At 39.9% G+C, this 27,559-nt stretch overlaps 1 protein-coding gene across 5 annotated transcripts in view; it reads left to right on the top strand.

The window, feature by feature from the left end:
• Positions 1-27,559, top strand: part of AUTS2 (activator of transcription and developmental regulator AUTS2) — a 1,104,184-nt gene that overhangs the window by 321,551 nt on the left and 755,074 nt on the right. The window contains exon 1 of one of the 5 annotated variants that reach the window (XM_087868329.1): positions 10,225-21,596. The exons of the other annotated variants lie outside the window; for them this stretch is intronic. Coding sequence (XP_087724455.1) covers positions 21,549-21,596 — 48 coding nt within the window. The 5' untranslated portion in view covers positions 10,225-21,548. Of the gene's footprint in view, positions 1-10,224; positions 21,597-27,559 lie in introns of those variants that run through there. 5 annotated transcript variants of the gene reach the window in all.

Genomic DNA, 27,559 nt, shown 5'->3' on the forward strand with positions numbered 1-27,559 from the left:
GATAAAACTTGTTGTGTAGACTTTCTAAGCTTGTTTGCCATTCTCCCTGCAAAGAGAAAACATTACTAACAGCTTGCATGTATTAAGCAGTTAATTTGTACTAGGGTCTGTGCTGACTGCTTTATTTGGATTATCTTACTGATGTAAGGTAGACACAGTTATTATCCCTGATTTATAGATGAGAAAACTGAGGCACAGAGAGATTAAGTTACTGGTTCAAGGATACACAGCTTGTAAGTGGCAGTACTCTCCATAACTTTCCATTTTATGAAGTTTTATGTTCTTTTTTTCCCAAAGATTTTATTTATTTGACAGTGAGAGAGAGAGACAGCCAGCGAGAGAGAGAACACAAGCAGGGGGAGTGGGAGAGGAAGAAGCAGGCTCCCAGCGGAGCAGGGAGCCTGATGTGGGGCTCGATCCCAGGACCCTGGGATCATGACCTGAGCTGAAGGCAGATGCTTAATGACTGAGCCACCCAGGCGCCCCTGAAGCTTTATATTCTTAAAAGTGCTTTAGAATTTCAGGTTTTACTCTGATACCCTTTATCTAAGTCCCATGTCTATGAACAAATCAAAGCAAATCTGTGGTTTATTTCTTAGGGATATATATATATAGTAGAAAAAATGGTTGTGTGCTATAATTACATTATGAATGGCTTCTTTTAATGGTGACCAGCAGTAGCTCAGCTACTAATCTTTATCGCTTGAGTAAGTCAAGTAGTTAAGAAGTAGATAAGCAAGTGAAGTGGTGGCCACTCCAGCAAGCCTCCACCAGAATAATTCTAAATAACTTCTCACACTGAATTGCAGCTCGCTCGATCCTACTTTACTAGATAGCGTTGTTCAAAAGATACTCTTTTACTCCGTTACCTACCCTGCTGGCAAGCATTCTCAAGAGAGCTTATGCCTGTGGCCTGTGGATCAAAGACATTTTCTCGAATACTGAGAATTTTGCTACTAGCTGGAATTAAGCACATAGAAAATATACCTCCATAATGTAAGCAAACTAGTTTAAAACACCTTAGCTTTAGTAGTATTTGTGCTTTTCAGAGTTCCCCTAAGGAACTTCATTATTCATGCAGACATTTTGACAAACTGGAAAGGGACAGAATTATTATTTTCCATCTCTTGTGACACCTGTATTGTCTCTTAGTGTAATCGCTTCAACTCCTGTGTGTGTGTGTGTGTGTGTGTGTGTGTGTGTGTGTGTGTTTAAGAGAGAATGGGGAGGGTAGTGGGAGAGAGGGAGAGAGAATCATAAGCAGGTTCCATGCCCAGCTCAGAGCCCAATGAGGGGTTTCAGATCATGACCAGAGCAGAAATCAGGAGTCAGACGCTGAACCAACTGAGCCACCCAGGTGCCTCAACTCCTCTGTGCTATTATTTCCATTTAGAAAATAAGGAAATTGAGACTCGGTGAAATGAAATACTTTATATCACTACCTTAAGTCATGATGACATGAAAGGAAAAGTCATGACATGAAAGGAAAAGGGAAACACTCGTATTTGCTGATTTTATCTTTTTACTGGTCACCTCGCCTTACTGTAACTTGGACTTATCTACCATTTGAACATCCCAAAGCAAGTGAAAAATAGAAGGGATATTAAACTAGTGTATATATATATAATGTATGTAATGTAATGTATAGAAGGACTAATGGAAAATTCCTGAAAGATTGTTTCCCTGCTGTCTCATGCCTTAGTAGTAATAACATGTCCTGAGTGCTTATGGGGAGTCCCATTACCGTGTCAGACATTTTTCACGTTTCATCTCTTCTAATTCTCACAGCACCAGTCTGTCAGGTGGGTGCTGTTTTAATCTACATTTTTATAGATAAGATGGCTGAGACTTAGAACTAAGTTAACACCATTTGCCTGTGGTCATGAAGCTAGCAATTAGCAAAGCCATTGCTTTTTAAACACTGTGATTTTCCATGCCCACTAAACTACATGAAAAGGTTTACTTTAGTTTTTCTACCTCTCAGTTCAAGCCACCACCAAATACACATTCTAAACTGTTTAAAAATAAGATATACTTGATATAATTCTTTATAAAACTATTGTGTTTAATGGTTCCTGATGTTAAAGTCGCTATTCATTTTTTTCAAGATCTGAGTTCCATGTTCTGTTTCCTGCGAACCTTCCCTGATTCTGTTCTTCTCTGTGCCCCTCTAGCTCCTTGTAGCCTAGCCCTTAGGATTTCCCCCGCTTATACTCTGGCCTTTTTTAGGAGCCAGTTGTCTGGTTCAGTTATTAGCCTTTGTTTGTATTACGAGCCCCTTGTTGGTGCCTGGTGCACAGTAGATGGTTAATAGATGTTTGTTGAATTGAATTGGATGTTTAATAACTGTTTGAATTTAATTATGGTATTTACCTACTGGTGTGCACTTCAGGCACTTCAGGAAGGTCATCGCAGCACTAGGTGCCTGTGGACACCCTCAGTTTTTCAGGCTGGGAATTGATGACTTGCCATTTCTGTAAGAGATCAATGGAATGCATGATTGGGGCCAATTTCTTCTAAATATTGCTCAGAACACGTAGTATTATTTTTCTTTTTTAAATGATACTGTCATACTGAATAAAATAAAACCTTTTTCGTTTAATAAAATAAAAACTTTTTTTAAGATCTCACAAGGTTTCTGCAGCATACTTTGTGAGCAGCAATATATATCCCATTGTTCAGAAAATCAGATTTTCAAAGCTTCGCTTTATTGATTTATATCCTATTGAAAGTAGCGTGAGCAAGTGGAAAGAACATGGATTTTGGAGTTAGGTGCCTGAATCAAATTCTGGTTCAGCCACTTCCTAGCTTTTCACTTTGGTTAAAATAGTTAACTTTTTAAACAGAGTTTACTCTTTCTTAAAATGGGAAAGGGACACATCAGCAGATTTTTGGATGAAATATGTCGGAAGGAAATGTGTCAAATCACTTCTCAAAAAGAGATCTATGAGTTCTCTGTGGTAGCTTTTGGTATATTTTCATTTCAATTGAATACTTCTAATTCCATCCTTTTTTTTTTTTTTTTGAGATTTTATTTATTTATTTGACAGAGAGACACAGTGAGAGAGGGAACACAAGCAAGGGGAGTGTGAGAGGGAGAAGCAGGCTTTCCGTGGAGCAGGGAGTCCGATGCGGGGCTCGATCCCAGGACGCTGGAATTATGCCCTGAGCCGAAGGCAGACACTTAACGGATGAGCCACCCAGGCGCCCCTCTAATTCCGTTCGTAAAAATAGTGTAAGCATATATATATATATATTTATATATCTCCAGTATAATTACCATATAGTGTTATATTAGTTTAGGTGTACAATATAGTGATTCAACAATTCTGTATATTACCCAGTGCTCATGAAAGTAAGTGTACAGTTAATCCCCTTCATCTGTTGCACGCCTCCCCTCTGGTAACCACTGATTTGTTCTCTGTATTTAATATTCTGTTTTTTCTGGTCTCTTTTTCTCTTTGTTCATTTATTTTGTTTCTCAAATTCCACGTATGAGTGAAATCATATGGTATTTGTCTTTTTCTGATTTATTTCACTTAGCATTATACCCTCTAGACTCATCCGTGTGATTGCAAATAGCAAGATTTCATTCCTTTTTATGGCTGATATTCCGCTGGGTATATACACCACATCTTCTTTCTATATTCATCTGTTGATGAATACACTAGGTTGCTTCCGTATCTTGGCTAATGTAAATAATGGTGCAATAAACATAGGGGTGCATATATCTTTTTGAATTTGTTTTTTCGTATTCTTTAGGTAAATACCTTGTGATGGAATTATTGGATCGTATGGTAATTCTATTTTTAATTCTTTGAGGAACTCCCATATTGTTTTCCACAGTGGCTGCTCTGGTTTGCATTCTCACAAACAGTGCATGAGAGTTCCTTTTTCTCCACATACTCACCAATAGTTGTTTTTTATGTTGTTTATTTTAGCCATTCTGACAGGTGAGGGGTGATATCTCTTTGTGGTTTTGATTTTTATTTCCCTGATGATAAGTGGTGATACGCATATCTCCATATATCTGCTGGCGATCTGCATATCTTCTTTGGAGAAATGTCTTTCCGTGTCTTCTGCCCATTTTTAATTGGATTATTTATTTACTTACTTTTGGTGTCGAGTTGTATAAGTTCTTTATATATTTTGGATACTAACCCATATTGGATATGTCATTTGCAAATATCTTCTCACATTCAGTAGGTTTTCTTTTGTTTTGTCGGTTGTTGATTTGTTTTGTTTTGTTGATTATCTTTGCTGTGCAGAAGCTTTTTATTTTGATGCACTCCCAATAGTCTCTTTTTGCTTTTATTTTTCTGGTCTCAGGAGACATATCTAGAAAAATGTTGCTAAGATTCATGTCAGCAACATTATTGCTTGTGGTGTCTTCTAGGATTTTTATGGTTTCACGTCTCACATTTAGGTCCTTAATCCATTTTGAGTTTTTGTGTGTGTGTGTGTGTGTGTGTGTGTGTGTGTGTGTGTGTGTTGTAAGAAAGTGTTCCAGTTTCCAGCCAGTACCATGCTGTTTTAATTACTACAGCTTTGTAGTGTATCTTGAAATCTGGGATTGTGATACCTCCAGTTTTGTTTTTTAGTGTCTGTTTTTTCTCATCACCTCATAATCAAGCACTGCCACAGAATTTCTGGCCCAGAGTTCCATGTTTAGATCAGATAACATCAGGATGTGCTCTATTACAGATTTTGTATGAGATTTAATAAAGAAGAGGGATAGAGTCCTCTGCAGATAGCAAAGTCATGCCATAACAGTAAGTACTATATTGACATACTTAGCACAAATTCTAGCTTAGAAAGGACAGATTTGGAGAAGATTGTAACAGTGAGTATGGCAGTCAATGTGCAAAGAAGAACTTTTCTCAGTTCCAACAATAATAGCTTCCGGTACCTATTTTAGTGAGAGTTCAGTATTGTTTCATTTTGACGTATCTTCAACTGAGCAAAAACAGTTTTACAAAATTACCAGGAGGAATCTCTTTAAAATGACACCCTCAATTTGCTCATCAGCAGTTGTAGCCAATTATAAGTTCTGATTATCTGGACCTCCTCCAATCACTGGTCCACTCATTTCAATTTTCCAGAATACGGTTTTGGTTTTTTCTTAGGATCTTTTTCTTTTAATTTTTTTAAAGGTTTATTTATTTATTTGAGAGTAAGCATGGATGTGTATGTGGGAGAGGGGCAGAGGGAGAAAGAATCTCAAGCTGACTCCAAGCTGAGCATGGAGCCTGACACAGAGCTCAATCTCAGGACCCTGAGATCATGACCTGAGGTGAAACCAAGAGTCGGACACTCAACCAACTGCACCACCCAGGCATCCCATGTTCTTAGGTTCTTTGAGCTGCTACCATGGAGCTAGACTTCCAGGAGCTTCTTTTTATCTGGTATGAATTTAGGGCTTATGCTAGAACATCTTGATTTTGAGAAGCTTGATCATATTAACTCCCAACATTTTTTGATTGAGCTCAGTTAGATGTTGAGACTATCATGTGATCACATTTCTTGTGTCTTTAGGCCTTTTTGTCTCCAGAATAGCATTGTAATTTTTCATTGTATAGAAAATAGGAGGACTGTCGTTTCTGAGGTCTTTGCCTTCTGATCAGGATTGCATTTTCATTTCATCAATCTGTGCTCTGAAACCGCAGAGCTAGGTAGAGCCCGTGCTACCTGATAGTGTACCTAGAGCCATTGGGAGCTGAGAATGGGGACAATGAGCCCCCTCTGCTCATGTAGAGTGGATAGTAGCCACCACTTTTTACTTGGTTCCTTTGAGGACTCACTAAATCCACACAGTGAATTAACTAAGGCTGTTTGAGAAACAGCCAGTGGAATAATGAACACTTTTATGCTTTTTGAAATGACTATGGGGAGAATGATCAGAAGAGCCAATTCCAAAATGGCGGCTGGGTTTTCATTGTTCCTCTGGGACTTGCATCGAGAAGTACACTTTTAGCTGATTTTCCCTTTAACAGGAATTCATTTGGGGGTGTCCATTAGCCAGTGAACAATAAGAAAAAGGAGCAGGTTAGTTGTAACAGAGAGGAAAAATGTGACTTTAACTCTTAGCTAATTATAGTTGGGTGTATTAGAAGAACTGCCCCCTTCCCCAAATCTGGGAAATTGATTTAAAGACCTTGGATTTTATTTAGAAATAAGGAAAAGCAGACTGTTTCAGTTATTTAAAATTTTGTGTTTCTCCGTAGATTTATCCAAAGAGATAGTGCTCAGATCTTAATTTCTAGGTACCTTACTAGTAAATTGTGTTTTTCCTGTACTTTTATGGCAGTTTCTTATATCTAAGGATTGAGACTTTTTATGTTGATAATATTTACATTTTTTTTTCTCTTCCCAAAACTGTTAAAGTATGAAAGAATAAATTTATACTTGTGGTATTTGCTTTATTTTTTCTTTTTTAATTTTTTGCTTTTAAATATTTTTGTGCTATTCATACTTCTTGGTATCAAGATAAAAAAATGATACCAGATTTAAAAAAAATAAATGCCGAGTGCTCACTCAGTTATTAAGACGTTAGTATGATGCCAAGTGGAGCTAGTTGACAGGCAGCAGCAGTGGACTGGGACTCCCCCTCAACTCTCTGTAAGATTTAGACAATTTGGGGAGAGGAGACAAATTCTCCAATAGCCAGCGTTTTCATTCACTTCTGCTATCTAAATCCTAAGTGCAGAGAAACACTGTCAGGGAAAAAGTACACTGCACTTAAATGGGAATCATCATGGTGTCTTCATTGTATAACTTGTATGGCCTTGGGCATGAGATTTTGCCTCTCTGGGTCATAGTTGCCCAATCATCAGAATTGTACTGTTGGACTGGATCATGGTTCCCTGTTGTGTGTTGTTACGGGAAATGTGGCGGTGTGTTAGGAGCCATCTAAAGTCTCAGCATAAACCCAGCAGGCATATCTTCCTACCTTCCTTCCGTATCTATCTTATCTGAGGTTTTTGCCAAAATGTTAATTTTGTACGTTTAAGGAAATGTATTGAGGACTAAAAGGAATTGAGATGTGTGTGTGTGTATATATATGTATGTGTGTATATATATGTATACGTGTATATATATATATATATATATATATATATATATATATATATAGTGATGAGATGTAACACCAAATCTGAAAGAAATATGCTAACACCAGGCCACAGGAAGGAGTCCCCTTGTTTTATATTCACTGTTCTCTGCCATTTAGGGTACTCTGATGGACCGATTTGAGGATCACTGCATAAGACGACAATTACAGTCTTTCCATTCTAAAGTTATGTAACTGTGAGAACATTTATATTTTTGAATTTTCCTCTTCCTGATCCTAAATCAGTGGCATTTTCTAAAGAAGAGTTCATGTATTTTATTTACATGAAACCTATCTTGATGTTGTTTGATTACAACTCTGTTAAGAGATCTTGTCCTGAAAGGAAGGTACTTAGTACTGGCACTGGAGCTTGGTGGTGTGAGGAGTGACAGCAATGCGGTCAGCACCCTAGTTGCTTCTGGTACCCCCTTTGAGCTCTCTGCCTCTCTATTTCTAATGCCATTTATTGTTGTGTTCCTTTTTTCTTCCATTTTAGTCTGGATTCTGGAAGGATGGAAATCCATGTTTCCGAATTTAGTATGGTTATCCCCCCCCCTTCCTCCTATCTTCAGCAACAATATAAGTGCTCTGATGGCAGCTGCTGTATTAAGCCCAAGAGCTTAAAAGATTAAAGAAACCACTAACAGCAGTCAGGAGGAAGTTTAAGGGCCTGTTTTCCTGAAGGTTTGCGTTTTCATTCTGGTGGTTGAGTAGAAAATTGCAAACAGGTTGTGTTCAGCAGCTGGAATGCTCTTCCACATCTGGGGAGACCCAGCCTTCTGTTCCTTTCCCATTCATTGGAAGGGTAGCTGGCCTGAGGTGGAAACTGCAGGCGCAGATATTAGAATTCTTTGTGTGTATCGTCAATTAAAACTTTTTTGTAGAAATGTTTTCCCAGAAATGTCAACTTGTCCTCTATTCTTCCACTAGCTTTACTGAGTACTTAACTTCTAGTCAGTTGCTGAAGAGATGCCTGAATAAGATAATAAAAGTGCTTCCCTCCCAAAGACTTACCCCCTAAGACAGGAATTGTTTTGGCTCTCAGTACATTCCTACTTTGGAGTCCAGAGGTGGTGGCCTGCCCCTCGATCTCTCTTTCATATATCTCTCAGGCTTTTATCCTTGGGGATTTAGTCTGTGGTTGCTAGAACCCAGGAGCCCCCGCCTCAGTAATGCATGATTGGTTCAGCCTCTGTTACGCATTTGCTGCTTCTTACTTCTGATGGATGTTTCATAGAGTGAATCTCAGGAAATCCAGAATGTCTGCTGATTTGCTGGTGGATCCTTCAGCACAGTTAGACAGTGTTCTTAATAAACTCAAAGTTTTTAAAGTTACATGTGGGTTACTTCATGCTTCCTCTTTCTTTTACCATCATTTCTCCCATTGCAACTGAATTTTGTAGGTAGGTGGGGAGCGCCTGCAGTGTCCGCAGGTGCGGAGCAGATAACATGATTGTGTGACTGTTCCCTTCTGACGTAATAGAGAGAGGTGGGGCCTGGGGCAAACTGCAGGGCTTGCCCCTTCAGGCAGTCAAAACTATTTTAAAAAGGGTAATGTGCTGGTCAAATAAAACAGATCTGTCAGTTATTTTTGTCAGCTATTTTTGGACAGCTTCCTTTTTTTATAGACATGGAACGAGAAGCTGAGAGAGTGTTGCTTTCCTCAAGGTCACAAAGCTGGTCACTGGCCCGACTGGGTCTAGACCCTGTTCTCCGTGGGCTATTTGAGAAAATCAAGTGGTCCAAATTCAATTGTTAGTGGCACTCGTGGTCCTAAGTATGCACAGACCAAGGCTCTCATGTTTGGGCTCTAGTATTTTAGGATTATTAAAGCTAATCTAGTTTTTAGATAAACCAAATGGATTCTGGAGATTGTAAAGAACCCATTGTGGTGCCTGGAACAGCTCTTCAGTGGAGCTCCCAGACAGTTCGATTCACAATTGTTCTGTAACACCATATGGATTTCCAAGTAAATACATTTTGCATATTGCTTACAAATTATCTTCATGAATAATGAAAGCTGTGCGACAGGAAGCTAGAGATTGTGAGAGGCTGTTTTCTTTTTTTTTTCCTTCTAAACTGTATTTCATTCCTTTGTTTCTTTTGCTTTTATTTTCTGTGCCCTCAAGGGTATGTATTTGAGTTGGAGGGTGATTGGGAGGGAGAGTGCAGTTTCTCAACATCTGTGTTTCTTTATGAAACATCATCTCCTTTGCTACCAAAGAGGGCTTGCCAGTTCAAATACACCCTGGACCACGCTCTCTCCTGTGCTGATCTGTGCTATATTTTGTTTGATTCCTTTTCGTTTAACTGAGATTCCTTAACAGGATTCTCTGCTTCTTTCAGGGAAGAATCCTCTGCCATTAATATCTCCTATGTGCCAGGTACTCTCTAGGCACCTCCATGATTTCCAGTAGCTCTCCTAACAACATCATAAGATAGGTATTGTTATCTCCACATTTTAGGTAAAGAAAGCAAAGACCTGGAGATTGTGTCTTCCCTAGTTATGCAACTGGGAAGTATAGAACTGGCATTCAGATGCAAATCTGATTTAAGCCTAGTCTACTTTCCAAAATGTCATACTGCTTCTTTGCCTTCTCTCTCTTTCTTCACCTAGCATTTGGACCATACACATTGCGCTGGCATCTCCAGGGAGTTTCCAAATTCTGTTGTCTAGAGTATAGCTTTCAAATTTTTTTGTCCCAATCCACATCGTTAGAAATGCAGTTTATGCCATGATCACGTGTATGTGTTTACGTACGCACATGCACAAATGCATGGACACACCCGTGCTTACATATAAAATGGAAATGAAATTTTTTTCTTTTCCTTGAGATTTTATTTATTGGGGAGAGAGAGAGAGAGGGGTAGAGCACATGACAGGGAGAAGGGCAGAGGCAGAAGCAGACTCCCCGCTGAGCAAGGAGCCTGATACGGGGCTCTGTCCCAGGACCCTGGGATCATGACTTGAGCCGAAGGCAGACGCTTCACCAATTGAGCCACCCAGGTGTCCCACGAAACAGTTTTTTCAAATGATAACTTACTACATGCGGTACACTGTAACATTTCCTTTTCTGTTCTCTTCCATTAACACACACACACACACACACACACACACACACACACACACACGCATACTTGTCTGGTGGTGATCACCCACTAAATTGATTTTATGACCTAGGACACCTGTAGCTGAGAAACACTGATCTGGAGGGGAGCTGTCCAAGGTGGGGTCCATTCCTCCCCCATCCCCATAGGATTTTTACGATGATTCATTGGCACACAGGGCAAAGTAGTAGAAATTATGTTTAGATGTATTATCTTTCAGGAAGACACATGGAACATTATTGACTTAGTGTTTGAGCTGGCAGTCTGCTATCTGTGGGACAGTCAGTGCCCCATAAGGATGTAGCAGGTGTCCTGAAGGGGGAGTGGAAGTTTCACAAAATGGCAGATTCCTTCAGCCTTTACCCTTTTGTTCTCCCCATGTTGTGGGTCACATTCCAGTTTGCGTGGATCAGAAAGTATGTTACCAGGTTACACTATTTACTTTAACCCTCACAAAGAAGACAAGTGATTTTTAAAGATTCCTTCAAATTAACTGTGGAATGAGGTAACATAAGCACAGGGGGAACAACAGGAAAGTTGTAGATCTTATATTGCCATTATTTTTACAAGCTCCTTATCTCCCATGTTACTAAGTACAGACAGCAACTACAGAATCATATCTAGTAAGAAGTTGCCCAGAAGATTTGAATTATAAAAACAATTGGGACCTGAGGTTTAAATCCAGATCGTTAATGATTTCCCTTGCCCTCAGTGACAGTTGTACCTTGAAATGACAGGTAATGCCATTATGTTGGGTAAAATATTAAAAATTGTGTGCATTTTATCTGTGTATCACCCTGATATTTATTTGTGTATTTTGTAATATGTGCAGTCCATCACTGCCATAGAAGTAGCTACATACATATTGGGAAGAATATGCTCAAAACTTTTTTTGATACGGATAAGGGTTTAATATCAAAATTATGTGGAGATTACTCATGGTCTGGAGAACTGCCAGTAGGACTGTCCAGTAGTTGTTAATAGGTATCTTGGGGTCCAGATGAAGAGTGAAAAGAGAGTAGGAGACAGGATATTTATGTACAAATTAGAGAACAGCCCTCCCCAGGTGGACTCAGTTCTGTGGGCACGTGGTTTGGTGAGCAACCTGTGCCTTTGTGTGCATCACAGAAGTCTCCCCTTTCTCCTGGCAGAGGAGCCCTGGGTTAGGGTGTGTGACTTGGCAAGAGGCATTGTCTAGATTTTTGCCCCCCGCCCCCCCAGTCTTTCATCCTTTTGCAGGTGTAGCCTACACAAGCAGGTGCAGGTACCAGTCCCGGTGCTGAGGTATGAGAAAAGGAAGAAGAGTGACCACAGGAGCCATTGATGAATGTAGGGAACAGCAGCAACCTGACCCTGCTTGTGTTTATTTATTCATTCAATACGTATTTATAGAATACCTATTCTGTGCCAGACATGTTCTGCAACAGGAGTCAGCAAACCTCAGCCTGATGGACAAACCTGATCTGTTGTCGGTTTTGGTAAATAAAGTTTTATTTGGAACATAGCTATACCCCTTTGTTTATGTTTTTTCTGTAGCCACTTGTGAGCTATAATGGCAGAGCTGAATAATTGTGACATAGTATGACCCGCAAAGCCTGAGTGTTTACTAATTGGCCCTTTACTGGAGAAGGTTGAGGACCCCTGTTTTAGAACATGAATCTGTAGCTGCTTCTGGTGCCTTCCCCTGGTAACTGAGCCGTGGGCTTTTTGACTTCTCTCCCATTTGCCCTGCTTGCCTGCCAGAAAATACCTCCATTGGAGCTGTGCTAGGGCACATTAGTGCAGAGGGGCAGAGCTAAAAGCATGCAGCCAGGGCATATCTATTGCTTAGGTGTCTACACAGGCAGTGTAGTACAGAGAAGAGAACAAAGGGTTAGGACTCTGGAGATGGTAGAGACCTGTGATCTTCTCTTTGGGCCTCAGTTTCCTTCACTGTGCAACTAGAAGATCACACTAGATCAGTGATTCTTAAACCAGCATCAGAATCACCTAGAAGGCTTGTTGAACAGATTGCTGGGCCCTACCCCAGCTACCCAAGGTTCCTGATTCCATAGGTCTGGGGAGGGCCTGAGAATTTCCGCCTTTTTTTTTTTTTTTCTTAAGATTTATTTTAGAGACAGAGATCAGGAGAGGGAGAGGAAGAGGAAGAGAGAATCCCAAGCAGGCTCTGTGCTGAGCACGGAGCCCGGGACGGGGCTTGATCTCATGATCCTGAGATCATGACCTGAGCTGAGGCCAAGAGTTGGATGCTCAACCAGCTGTGCCACCCAGGCGCCCCGGAACTTTATGCTTTTAACAAATTCTGGGTGTTGATGCTGCTGGTCTGGCGATGTGTACCTTGAGAGTCACTGGATTAGATCTTTAGTAAGGAGTTCTTGGAAGAGTAATTGGTCATCCTCAGATAGGCAGGGTGCCTGGATGACTTTTTGGTAGCCTGTCTCTCTTTGGCATTTTGCAGGGAAAGGCTGGGGTGACAGTGTGAGAGATGACATTTGGAGAGGACCCACATCCTAGATGCGTCTGTGATGTGTCATCCAGAGCTATCCTGGGCTGTATTGTAAATTCTCACATTCCACCTATACGGGCTTCCTCTTCATAATCAGTCATTCCACATTTTGCCCATTGCCTCTGAAATTCTAGACCCTCCAGTGATCAACCTTTTAGGGCACTGTGGAAGGACAAAATCTGTGATGACAGATTATTTTTCATGCTCTCTTCCCCATCCCTCCTACTATGACCGCTATTCCCTACTGCTTTCCTTTTAAGAACTCTTTTTTTCCAGTTACCTTTTTTCTAAAAAAGGTCATTTTCTCGGTTGCAAGTGCTAATGTCTCAAGAGCTAGAGGGAGCCTGGGGTCAGAAAGTAATGCAAGTTACTTGCAGGATAATCTTACCAGTCCTCTCAAAAATTCTTGGGAGTATTCTGTTTTCCTCATTTTACAAATGAGTCATCATTACAAATTGGGAGTCAGAGAAGCTAAGTAATGTATTACCTGGACAATTTAAATACCCATGCAGATGACCATCAAAAACCAAGTGGCTCAGGTTTTGGCCTCTTTACCTCTGGCCCTCACCTCTGCTTCCTCTTGAGTGCCCATTCTCACGTTCAGATCTTGGCCCTGTTATCCAGGATTGCTCTTCCTTAGAAATCATGAACTCTAATGTCCTATCGTCACCGCAGTTCCACAGATCATGTCGTGGTAGAGCTCTCTCTTACCTCCTTTCTCTGCCAACAGAAATAATTTTCTGTATCTTGAAAGTCTTAAAAAATTTTGTATCTTGAAAGTCTTAAAAATATGTGTATACTTTGCACTAAATTGTACTGGCATGTTTCTGGTTCCTTTACTAAAAGGGTAACCTTCTTGAAAACGTGATTTTATACCATTTTTAAGGTTTCTGCAGCATCAGGTTCTGTGTCTGGTGTAAAGTAGGCCCTTGGTAAATAACTGCTTAACTGAGCTAGAGAAGGGTTAAGACAAGGGCTTGAATTCAGGTCTGTCTTGCTCACAGTGCGGTATTCAGGTCTCCCATTGACCGTGGCTTATTCTTATCTAGTCTGATCTGGTTGAAGAAGGAATTGTGCAAGAGGTGGTGTCATTTGTGGGGTGCTTTGTCTGCTTTTCCATATCCAGTATGCTATTAGTGATGACTTCATTTTGTCGAAATGCATCTTCTCTTTTTCAACTAGAGTTCAAACAATATCCTAAGAACATTTGGAAACATGACATTTCAGATCTGTTTTCCCCTTTTGCTTTACAAAAGTATATACAGCTATAATTACTAATTGCTGTACTCTAAGTGGAGACAGATGATACGTATGTTTGTGACAATTTTCCAGAGGGAGAGCTAAGTAACCAGGCTCATTTTTCCATAATGTGAATGTTATTCACAAACTATTACCATAATTGATGCACCAAGCCACTGTAGGGTAAATAATGTGTTGTGTGTGGGAAGCAAGCTAGTAGTCAATGAATATTAAAGAACAAAACCTCATTTTAAAAGAGAAGCTGTAATTATAATCATTCTGAATTTGTACTGCAAAACCAGTTAAAATAACTTGGCTGCCATTTATCTATGTAATTCCGTGTGTAAAGGAAGTAGGTATATGAGTAGAGTTGTTTAGAAATGTGTGTATACATACACATTTTTATAAAAAGACAATGTCAAACTTCAGAAGTAGTCATTTTTCAAAGGCATTTGATGCAGAGATGTGACCACGAGCAGAGTTTATCAGTGACATTTATATTGATGGGAAGGAGCACAATTTCAGTTTTCTCTTTTGCTCTGTAGGTGTTTTATGTCTACTGGAATGTCTTGTTCCTTTACTTGACCAAATCAGCTTCCGTCTTTTTTTTCAAAGCTCCTTTTTCATAGCAAGTCTTTCTCATCCACTTCTCATCTCTTTCTTATTGCCTTCCAGATACTCATCAACTGCTGTGTGTGGTGTATTGATTTGCGCTTGTGGGATTTGTTGTTTTGTAATAGGAGGTCATAAGTCACTTCCTATGTGTATCATTAGTCTCCCCAACCAGACTGCCACATCATTTCAGGAAGGGATGGCTCTGTTTCTGTCTGCGTACGTGTAGCTCATTCTCATATTCTCATGGATCACGGTTAGTGCTTTCTGTGCATGTGCTGACTCCTTTAGGAGGGGCTGCTGGTTATCTTTTTCTCCATCAGATGCTGCATTGTTTTTGTAAAATCTTTAAAGTTTTGTGCTTGCTTACCAGTGTCTCTAAAAAATGCTCTATTATAACTGGAAAGAATTAGATCCTGTTGGTGTGGAGTTTTTGATGGAACACTTAATCAGGAATCTGGAATGTGGCTTTTGTGAAATATATAACCCCTTCATCTTTATCAAGTTCTGAAATCCAAGGGAGAGATGCTGCCTTTGTCTCTTGGTTTTTAATGTTTTAGATACATGTGTTTTAGATATAGACAAGGTGATTGGATCAGAGCTTAGATACTGTTATATGTAAATTATAGTGTATCTAAGGAACCTTTTAGAAAAGTCTCTTCAACATTGATCCTGTTACTAGTTGTAATCTCAGTATATTTTGATAATTTCTTTCAAATATATACCTTTCCTTCTATGTGGGCTTCAGTTGTCTTTTCCTTATGTAGCAATAAAAGTAGGGACAGCGCCTGAATCACTCTTAGTTCAAATTTCCATGGCCCTTAATGGTCAGAAGGAGACAATTTATTTAGCTAGTTTATCTAACTGAACATATTTCTATAATAGAAAAATGAGTAAATAGAGTGTTCCTTAACATATTGCTTGTATAGACAGAGACCATGTTGTAAAGCTCTGTTTAGTTCTTCCTCTCGAACAAGGAATATTGGTTTCCTGCCTTTAACCCAGTCTTAAACAATTTGACCTTTCTGAGGGCTTTTTGGAAAGTTTTAAGGAAAAAAAAAAAAACAAAAACAAAACTCGTACAACCTGAAGTATCAAAGTTCACCTCTGTGAAGGTAATTGGTTCAAAAATTGAACATTATTTGCTAGACTTCTGTGTGTAATATAGGTCATTATTCATGTCTCTAACTCTGGGATAGCTTGAGTTTGCTTGCCTGGATGATAATTATGACAAGGGAGGAACATTATCCAGGAGTGGACTCTTTAGAAGGACAAGGAGCCTGGAGATGACCTCTGGGGGAGGATGAGAACAGTCTTCCTATGAGATGGCTTCGGTGTCTGTTGAGCACTTTTTCCCACCTTGAAAATCCTAGGTGGGACTTTGGCCTGGTTCCCTTAAGGACTCTGGAAACTACTTAGCTTGGAGTGGTGCCATTTGAGTCTGTTCTTGGCAGTGGGCCTTGGCTTTTTTCCTGCTGGGCCCTGTGCCTCTTAGGAGCAGAGAGGAGGTCAGATGCAGATAACACAGGCATGATGTCTGTCTCCTGAAATGCTCAGCTGATGTGCATTTCTCCCTCCCCCTAAGGGTTTAAGGAGGAACACATTTATCATGGAGTGTAATGAGTAGGAAAGAACATGTGGCTTTTTTTTTCTTCTGCTGCTGAATAGCAGGAGAGTAGGATAAAAATCTTTCTGTTTACAAGTCAGCTGTATCTCTTCATAATTTGTGTTCAAGTAATTTGAAGCTTTGCTGTTGAGCTAAACTTCTGAAGTTTCATTTGCAAACGCTTTCTTGGAGGGCCAAAGGAAGCTTTTGTCAGGAATTGAGGTCTGAGATGAGAATTGTGAGGTAAGCTAAGGTAGAGAGGTGTGGTGTGTGTGTGTGTGTGTGTGTGTGTGTGTGTGTGTGGTTTGCAGCAAAGCATGTGCATGAATGCGTGTGCTTGGTTGTGCAAGGACAAGGAGGATTGAAGAAAACAGGAAGGATCTTTCCCAGCAAAGGAAACAGCACATATGAAGGTCGGAAGATAGGTGATGAGTCCTTTTGAAGGTTTTATAAGAGCTGTGACCAGGCCTGTTTGCTGAGAACAGGGAAAGTTCTCGAGCGCCCATCATACCTCTTCAGCCTCTCTTAACAAGCGCTCAGATGCTCTGCCAGAGGAAATGGTGTGTTCCAAGTGCAGCTGGGGGTGGAAATGGATGGAAATGGAGTCCGTTCAGTGCAGCTGAAGCAGTTCCTCCACGTAGACTCTCCCCTTCTAACAGTAAACTGTCTGTTTAAAGTGAAACAAAACAAGGCTGGTGGGAGTTGCAAGGAGCAGGAGTTTATGTCAGAAAATGAAAATGAGTTACTGTGGAAAGCCTGTCTTGGTGATGGTTTCAGAGATATTAGAACTCAGTTGCTAGTTTGTTATATTTCTGTGTATGTTTTTGTGGACTTTTAATTCTCCAGAAGACACGAAGGATGAAAAAGCAGTCCTATTTCTATCAGGGAACACGCTGCTATTGTTGGAGCTGACGGCCTTGCTGCTGCACGCCATGGCATCTTCTACTAGTTATGTTCACCCAGGAGCTGGGTAGACTTACGGTGTCTTCCCAGCTCTTCTTTTCCCCTTCCTTTTGGCAAGTCAGTCTTTGAATGTCATCAGAGTGTGATTAAGGCTCTGTTACAGCAGGTGGAGGTTCTGACTTGAAGTCTAAGAAGTGATGTCATTGTGCTTCCCACTGACGGTAGCTACCAAGCAAAGGGTAGGAGGTTGTAGTATAGTTGAAGGAGACACTGCCTTTACCTTTTTATCAAGCTCAGTTGTGAATTTTGAGCTATGTTAACTGCTTTACAAACATGGGCCCATTTTAAGGTAGTTGGATGAGTCTCGGTGTACAGATGGGGAACTCGAGGTTGTGAGAGAGAACGAGAGTGCAGTTGCACCCAGCGTGTGGCGTGGCCAGGATCAGAGCTGAGGTCCCTCTGTCTCTAAAGCTCTTGTGGTAACCAATGCCTGTTGCATTATACTCTCTCTCATAACGTAGCCTTTTCTCCCTGCCTCCATCAGTTCTTGTCCTTCCCCTCTTGTAAGATGCTTTAAACAAAACCAGAAATGTACCTCTTGAATTGACGCTCATGTCCTTCCTTATGTCCCATTAGGCAATGCCTTATATTCATGCAAATATTAGATAATTTGGGGGGGTAAAATAAATAGCAATTTTATTTTAGCTCCCCTTGACTCTAAGAGAATTTGTATTGTGTTATTAATTCTGTCTGTTCCATGATCATACGATGTGACCAGCAATGTGTAACACAGTTGTAGCCCCGGTGTTCTCAGGATACACTTACGTGCAGTAACCTGAAGGAGGCACAGGAGATTCCTAGGCTCCGCTTCACCACAGTCCTTGTGAGACCGTGGTGAAGTCACTTTACCTCTCTGGGCTTCGCTCCTTTCATAACTGTGGTCTTTGATCCAGGTCACTTCCCAGTCTCCCAGGTACAGCCTTTATCAGCACATGAAATAGGTCACATGCAGCTTGTCCTTGTGGGCCTATTATTTTTAGGTGTTTCTAGAAGGGATGGTTAGTAAAATAGAAATTCATTAAAAAAACATTATTAAATTCTTACATTTTGTGTTTCTTCAATTAATGAATGCGTGCTAAAATTCAGTATGTTATCGAATGGGGACTTTTGTTATTTCTTTTTAATTAAAAGGAGGGCCTCATGCTAAAAGTTAGACACTATTGGTTTTCATGAGCTTTTAAAGTCCCTTCCCAATTAGAATATGCACTAAGCCTACAAATTAGTCTAAATACTTGATTACAGAATTCTAGCTGTTTGGAATCTTAGATTATCTTTTCCCTCTTCCCCATGAGCATTTGGATTTATAGTAAAAGGGGGAACATCATGAAGAAGTGAACTGACCTCTAGAAGAACCAATCTTCCATAATCTTGTCCCCGAACACAGAATGTCTTGCCATCATGTCTGTAAATACAGCTGGTCCGTGGTCACGCAGTCATCTTTCCCCTCCCCATTCTCCCTGTCCAGTGAAACCCTGTAACCTAACCTTCTTTTCAGACCACAAGCCCTTCTGGCCTCACCTCTTTCCTCAGCCTTGTTAAATGGGAGCCCCTCACTGCTTCTCTTACTGGTGCTCTCAGTTCCTGGAAGTTCTTGTCCTTCTGCCATTTCCTTCCAGGAGCATGTCAGCTATCTACCCTCTTCTGAGCTTCTGTGTTCCACTTGAGAGAATTAAAACTCTGTCTGGAATGTTACTATAATATATGTAGATTACAGAATGTTAATATTATAGTGGGCCTCAATATCTGAAGGGGTTTTCATTGTTGCCTATCAGTCCATTTACCAAGTTGCTTTCTTTGTCCCCTTGGTAGCAGTTCTAAACTCTCCCCACTGAAGGCTGCAATCTTAGCAAAAATTTATCAGGGACTTACTGTGCTAGAGAGATTGTGCCAAGGACTTGACCTATATTGTCCCAGGCCCATTCGTGCCATGTGACCTAACTCTTCTTCCCTCCATCCCACCCAACAAATACTGACTGAGCCTCAGTCCAGGCAAGTCACAGGCTGTAACCGTGCTTGAGGGAGGCTGGGGACTTGCTCTGGAGAGGCCTCTACTTCAGAGGGAGGTGCAGAGAAATAAATGGGCAAGAAGAACATTGTATGAGAAGTGCTACGAAGGGAAGAAGCTCCGTATGTGATAGATGCACCCGACCCAGACTCAGGGATGAGGGTAAGGAAAGCTTCTTGGAGGAAGTGACAGCTAAGTGCCAATGCCAAGGATGAGAGAATAGGACTTAGGTGGTGTAATAGGGATATAGAAAGGTCTTCTAGAAAGTAGAACACCTGGATGCTGGGAAGATGCAGGGAAGGGAGGGGGGCCAGTAAGAGCCATTGTTCTCAGAGAAATGAGTGACCTTCAGGTATGAACTCCATTCACTCTATTTCCTACCTACGAAGTGATTTATATCCTCACTACTGACTCAAATTAGAATCCACCGAGATCCCTTATTGTCTGTGCGTGTGACGGGATGAGTTTTGACGCACTTGCTGTCAGTCTCAGTACGGAGTTCTGCTTATGCACCTTTGTAGCTGCTCTGCTGAGATGGCATTAGATGTTTGGGTGCCTGTGGAGGAAAAGACTTCTTCAAAAACATCATGGGGAGGTGTGTGATTATTGTGAACTAGGGGAAGAGTTTTTCAAGAGGGCTTTTCAGTGATAATCACTCCTCGAATTGGGAATGCTAAAAGGAAGCTGCTGCTTGGCCTGATGGTGTGTGATAGCAGCTTCCAAAATGGAAGCCTATCCCTTTTCCATCGAGACGCTCAGTAAATGACACGTGGGCCTCAGCAAATGTTCTGCCGTCAAACACCTTGACTAAGGAAAGCATGATGGGTCTGTAGGGAGGAAGGGTTCGAGTTTCTGTGACACAAAGGTCGGGGAATGAAACGATGGTCCATACGTGCTCCTGGTCTGCAGATGGGAAAGGGAGATAAACCCCGTGTAGAGTTTGTTCCTCCTGATTGGCAGGAAAGGTTACTCACTGGAACAGCATAGACGCTTCATCATTTGGAATAAAAGTGGGCACAAAGCAACAGAGTGGTAAAATATTTCACTTTTCTTTCAAACTACTTCGAAAGGTGGAAGCTGAGGAAAACTCAAACTCACCTGTTTCTGCACGTGGGGGTAGCATCCTATAGAATGTGCTTTTAAATCCAGATGAATCTTATTTTGTATTGAATAAGTAAATATTTATTACTGGGGGTAGGGGTGTGGGAAGTAAGGACAACAGATGTGCGCACATACTGCCAAATATTTTGAGGCTGGCGCTTTCCCACATGCCTGACTGTGGCCTCTGACCATCCCTAGCGCAGTGGTGCACGGGGACGGCACGCTCACACCTGCGGGAGCCACGCTCAGCCTCACTCCCCTCGTTCTCCATTTCTTCTGTTTCTTGCATCTTGTAAAGTAGGTGCTGTGCTTCTGTTTCATGTTTTTTTTGCCCTTGAAATCTTGAAAAGTTAATGGGTTAATAGTAGTAAAACAAAAATAAAAACACCGTCTTTACGTTTCTGGAAAAAAACTATATATGTAGAAGTGTCAATCATTTTCCAAGCTGTTGGTTCCTGAGGCTGAATACCAGGAGCTGTTTTGGCAGCTAGTAGGAGTAAAAGGGAATAACAAGAGAAAGCTGGCCCAGTTTCTCTTTCTCTGGCTACGAGAGGTCGAAAGATGTTGTTTCAGCTGGAGAATTTAAAATGGATTCTTATTCACTTTTTGCTAAAGAGACTGGACTGTTTTTAGTGTTGTAATCTTCTGTAGGCGTGGAGAAAGGTCACCTCCTGATCTTGTTTTGGGGATCGTGGGGTTAAAGCTGTGGCAGAGTCCTTTATCTGGACACAGGCTCTTGTCAGAATAATGTTTGGCCAGGTGTTAATCTGTGTCCTGAGGGGGAGTGCTGGAATTCATTATTCATCCTAGTGGGGTGAGGGCGGGAGGAGGAGGTTGTCCTTCTGGGAGGGTCCCGGGCCAGGGCCTGCCTCCTGCCTTTACTGACATGTGCCATTTGTGAGGAAGGCAGCTGAAGCCCATTTGAGGAGTTCTCTTGTAAGCCAGCCAAGAGAGCAGCACAGAGGGAGCGAGTGGGAGGGAGGGAAAAGCAGGCAGCTCAGCGAGGCAGTCCTGGAGTGCGGTTTCCTGCAGCAAGATCGCACACAGTGTTGTAGGCTCTAAGGGAAGGTGTACAGGAACTTTAAAGGGGAAGGAGGCCAGGTTTGAAATAGTGCATTTTCCTATTTCTCTCTCCTTTGCCCCTCCTGCCTTTGAATACATGGCGTCCTTTGGAAAGCTCAGCATCTGAAAAAAGCCTTTGCCTGAAACACTGCTTTTTCTTCAGTGTTATACTGTTTTGTTTTTCTTTTCCTTTTTATTTTTTCTATCTTCTTTTCCTCTGAGGGCAGAAGGTGAGACAATGATCAAGTCAAGCTGGTTCTATGTTAAGTTCAAGTATGCAGAGAAGGTAAGTCAATATGTTTTCTTTTCCCAAGGGAAACCTGCCACCTCCCTTCTCCTATGGACAGGCTCCTCTGGCTACCGAGGGAAGCAAATGAGCCCAGAAGTTGTGTTTGTGAATGTGTTTCCTCTGCCTTAATGATTCTTGGATGAAACATAGGCTTTGTGCTGATAATCTGACATTGCCATTGACCACGAGGAAAGAATCTTCAAACCTGGTCCCCAGAAGCATTATTCAGAATCTGAAGAAGGAGAATAATAAAACCCCATTCACAGCAAAGACAGGCGATGCTGCTTTAGATAGAATAGTTTCTACGAGGAGTATTTGTTGACGAAACTTGATGTGTTTTCTGTCCTGAGACAAATTGACAGTCACTTCCCGTTACCTACAGTTTGCTTAGAGTTTTTATTATTTTCTTTCAGTTAACTGACTTGACTCATTCATGTATATAGAAGAAGAGCTTTGCAGCGTTTTGGGGTATAGGAAGATTCCCCATCATTTTGACGAACTGTTTATGAGACTATCTCTTTACTGTCTGTTGCAGGGGTGGGCTTACATTTTAGGGAAGCCCTGAATTTTTTTGCAACTGAAATTTTGGTGTTACAGTTCTGTGTTTTAATATATCATTACTAGGTTCTGGGGGGAAGAAGTGTGTACTTATCTGGGGATGATGACTATCTTTTTGGTTCTGGATCCATGCATGTCACTTACTCTGTTAGGAATTTATAGGGGTAGTAATGAGGTTTCCAGGGGCAACCTAAAATGTCTCGTTTTTGAAATCCTTTCTTCCTTGATTTGCTTGTTGTCAGTATTGGCACGCTGACTGTAGAGTTAAGCAGAGACCCTAGAGAAGGGAGCCGTGATGTGGCAAGATGGAAATTGTGATGACTGTTATCCTACTTCTTATGATTATATGCATAAACAAGTTGAAAAATTCCTCCTCCATTCTTGTAGTTAGTATACTTAGGGCTCATTTTCCCACACTGTTTTTTTTCTATATGGATCTATTCCTGCTGTATTTTTATGACAGCAACATTACTTGTTCTTTACCCATGTCCTCCATTTTATTTTTTATTTTATTTATTATTTTTTATTTTATTATTTTTTAAAGTACACTGTGCCCATCATGGAGCCCAGTGTGGGGCTTGAACTCACAACCCTGCAATCACGACCTGAGCCAAGATCAAGAGTCAGACGCTTAACCGACTGAGCCACCCAGGCGCCCCATCCTCCATTTTAAACCATTTGCATTGTTTACTATTAAAGTTATTATAACTAAAATATTAGGGTCAGGAAAGGTAACATCTTCGTTTAGGATTTACTCTTTTTCTTTGTGGATTACTTTTCTTGGAACAGCCTATTACCTATTGTTGGCTGTTAAGAATTTTGATAAGTTGAAGCTGTGTTCTACCTCCTTAACCTTTTCCTTTCACCATCAGTGTCCTGCCGTAGAAATCTGAAACTCAGAGTTAAAGAATGAGAGTAAAGTAATGTTAAAAAGAGGAAAAACATTCCAGGGAATGATCTTCATGAAAAGGAAAAGGAGGGGGCTGTTAAATTAATTGCCTCATCTGAATGACTCCATTACTGTTCCTTTAGCAACAAAACAAGGAGAGAATGCGTTCGTATACCAAGACATGTGTGTATCATAAAGCTTAATAATGTAAGGCTCCATAGCTAATTGAAGAATATCTTGCTTTTATTAGGGATGGGGGGGAAGAGAAACAGAATAATCTCAGTCTTGTTTTTGCGTATGGTGCTCTAGAGGTCTGCGATTCTCAGTGGAACTTTTGTTCTTTTGTGCCTTCCCAATGATTTATTTTTTTAAACTTACTTTGGAGGTTTTTTTCCCCCTCCAAAACTCATCAAAATGAGTTTAGTTTCATCTGGAGAGAGAAAAAGCTTTAAACCAAGGGACAGGGATGCTTAAAAGACAAATTTAAACCATTCTTTTCCACATTATTCCAAAAAGCGATTTTTTTTTTTACAGAACTGTTAATTGGAAATTTCCTCCAGTATGTTTTAAAGGGATGAAAAGAAATCCCTCTGTTTCCAAATACTGACCAAATAATTCGATATAAACTTGTAATTGTTGGAAAGATATTTCATCTGTGAAGTTTGTCCGCAATTGTAAGAAAATACATTATGTGATGTCTTTAGTAGCCAGTCATTTCTTAGGTTTACATTTAGGAAAAATGATTTCATCAGTCTTAAATAGCAAGAAAAATTAAGAAATTCAAGTAATGCATTATCAAAATCATTGGCAACAGGAGAATATTACTTTCCCGTGATCATCAGGATTGTGATCCCTTTCCAAAATTTAAAAATATCTATATCCGTCTATGTATATAGTAAGGCAAACTTCTCTTTTACCACCACCACATACACATATTTCTTTGTAATATTTCCATTTAAATTATTAATGAGTTATCACTTTCTTTCCTTTTTTCCAAAATATTTATTTGTTTAGTGTGAGCAAGGAGGCGAGGGAGAGGGAGAGATAGAATCCCAAGAGGACTCTGCTGAGCTCGGAGCCTGATATGGGGGTCGATCTCACAATCTTGAGGTCATGACCTGATCTGAAATCAAGAGTCGGTTGCTTAACCCACTGAGCCACCCCAGGTGCCCCGAGTTATATCTTTCTTGAAATAGGTTGGTTCCTATCATTCCTTTGTTTGTTTGTTTTTGACTAGTTAGGTATCTGTCCTGAAGTTCAACAGATACCTCTAATGCAACATCTCTAAAATGCAGTTAATTCCTTCTTCCTCAATCAAATGTATTTGTATTTCCTACCACAGGTAAGGTATTACTATCCAACTAGTTATCTGTGTTCCCAACGGACCTGTTTTAGTTCTGTTCTTACCATCTTCTTCCTGGCTTATTAGAGGAGCTTCCTAATTGGTCTCCGTGCTGCCATTCAGGATACCTTCCCATGCTATGAGACACTGCTAGAGTGATATTGTTAAAAGGTCTGAGTCTCTTAGTCCCCTGCTTATTAATGGCTGCCCTCTCCCCCTAAGAATCTTTACTTGATCTCTCTCAACAGTTGAACACTTGTCCTTGCATATACATAATGCATTGCAGTTATTCACCAGCCTGTGCCTCCATAGCACCATAAAGATCCTAAAGACCAGACCTTTGTTGTCTTTTTTTTTTTTTTTGGTACCCATAATATTGGCATAAAACAGATGCTCAGTTATTCCTTAAATGCTATTGATTACTCTGTGACTCTCTTTGGGGGTCTGGCAGACATGAGTTTGAATTCTGCTTCTGTCATTTATTGGTAGTATATGACCTTGGGCAATATATAGAAACTTGGTACAATTGTTTCCTCATCTATTAAATTGGGAAAATTATTGCCTAATATGCTGTTTTTTAGTCTTAATTATTTTTATTAGACTTAACTGATAAATACAAGAGAAGTGTTATGAAACCACTAGCAATTGCCTAATATACTTGTAAAAAACTAAACTTTTTATGTTGAGATGTTAGTAGGTTCATATGCAGTTGTATGAAATAATACAGAGAGATACAGTGTGCCCTTTATCTCATTTCCCCTGAAGGTAACATCTTGTAAAAGTATAGTATAATATCACAACCAGGATATTGACAGTAAATTAATCAAGATACTAAAAATTCCATCCCCCAAAGATCTCTCTTGTTGGCTGCTATAGCCACACCACTTGCCTCCCGCCTCTGCATCCCCTCATTGACTCTTGGGAACCAGTACTTTGTCCTCCATTTTTATTGTTTGGTCATCTCAAGCATGTTATATAAATGGAATGATGTACCATATAACTTTTGGAGATTGTCTTTTCTCATTCAATATGCGGGGGATTCATCCAGGTTGTTGTATGTTGTTCCCTTTTGTTTCTGGGTAGTATTCTCTGGTTAAGGATTTTAATCATTCCCCCAATGAAGGACATCTGCATGTTTTTTTTTTTCTGTTGTAAATAAAACTGCTCTGAACATTTGTATACAGGTGTTGGTGTAGACGTAAGTTTTCTTTCCCATGGGATGAATGCCAGGAGTGCAGTTGCTGGGTAGCATATTTAATCTTTAGGAAGCCACCAGGCTGTCTTTCAGAGTGGCTGTACACTCACTGGACATTCTCATTGTGGTTTTAATTTGCATTTCCCTATTAATAGCTGATGATGTTAAACATCTTTTCATGAGCTTGTTTTTCATCTGAATATCTTTGGTTAAATATCTCTTTCTCATTAAACGTCTTTTGCCTGTTTTCTGATTGGGTTTTTTACTTCTGTTCAGTTTCTAAAACTTCTTAATGTATTCTAGATACTAGTATATTATTGGATATATGGATTGTAAATATTTTCTCCCAGTATGTAACCTGTCTTTTCATTCTCTTAACAGCATTTTTCACAGAGCCAAAAAATTTAATTTTGAGACAGTCTGATTTATGAACTTTGTTCCTTGATATTCCTTGCTTTTTTGCTTTTTTTTTTTTTTTTTTATTAAACCTAAGAACTTTTTGCTTGATCTAATCTTTGATCTTGAAGATTTTGGTTACTTTCGTTTGTTTAAAGAATTTTATAATTTTATATTTGATTTTATATTTGATTGTATTTTTCTGATGATTTCTGATGTTGATCATCTTTTCATAAGTTTTTTGGCCATTTACTTGTATGTATCTTTGGAGAAATGTCTATTGAAGTCCTTTGCCCATTTTGTAATTAGGTTATTTGATTTTTTTTATTGAGTTGTAGGAGTTCTTTATATATTCTGGACATTAACTACTGATTGGCATACATTTTGTCCCATTTCATAAGTTGCCTTTTTACTCTCTTGATTGTGTTCTTTGATATACAAAAGTTTTTTAGTTTGATGTAGCCCCATCAAATTTGTTTTGTTCTTTTGCTTTTTGTGGTATATGAGAAGTCATTGTCAGATCCAATGTCATAAAGCTTTTCCCTTATATTTTTTCTAGGACTTTTATAGTTTTAGGTTTTAATGTTTAGGCATTTAATTCATTTTGAGTTAATTTTTGCATATGGCATATGATAATGGACCAATTTCATTCTTTTGCGTGTGGATATCCAGTTTTCTCAGCACCATTTGGTGAAGGGACTGTCCTTTTCCCACCGAGTGCTCTTGGCACCCTTGTCAGAGATCGTTTGTCCATATACACAAGGGCTTATTTCTGGGCTCTCTATTCTGTTCCATTGGTCTATTTGTCCTTATGCTGGTACTGTACTGTTTTTGATTACTGTAATAGGTTTTGAAATCAGAACGTGTCAGTCTTCCAACTTTGTCGTATTTCTTTCAAAATTGTTTTGGCTGTTTGGAGCCCCTTGAGATTCCATATAAATTTTAGGGTGAATTTTTCTATTTCTGCAATTCCCTGACAGTCACTTTTTATTCTGATAGCAATTGCTTTGAATCCATAGATCTCTTTGGGTAGAATGCAAATCTTAACAATATTAAGTGTTCCATGCTATTAACATTGCTCTCTTTTCATTTGCTAGTATCTTCTTTAGTTTCTTTCGGCAATTTTTTATAGTTTTTGAGTTTTTACTTTTTGCTATTGAATATTGTGTTTTTGAATTCTAAAATTTTCTCTTGGTTTTTCTTTATATCTTTTATTTCTTGGCTGAGACTTCTTTGCTGTGGTTTTTCTATTTTTTTCTTTGGTTTCAAGCATGTTTGTAATTGCTTGCTGAAGCATTTTATTGGTAGGCACTTTAAAATCTTTGTCCGATAATTCTAACATGTCTGTTATCTCAGTGTTGGTGTCTATTAATTGCCTTTTTTCATTCAGTTTGAGAGTTTTCTGGTTCTTGATCTAAGGAGTGATATTGATTGATACCTGGATATTTTTTTGAGGATAGGCATATCTCGGAGATACCGTAGGTTCTGTTCCAGACCATGACGATGAAGCAGATATCACAGTAAAGCTACTCAAATGATTTTTTTGTTTTCCCAGTGCATATAAAAGTTGTATCTGCACT

This window comes from Ursus americanus, chromosome 2, assembly GCF_024610735.1.
Source record: "Ursus americanus isolate L20-20 chromosome 2, mUrsAme1.1.p, whole genome shotgun sequence".
In the NCBI taxonomy this organism is placed as follows: Eukaryota; Metazoa; Chordata; class Mammalia; order Carnivora; family Ursidae; genus Ursus; species Ursus americanus.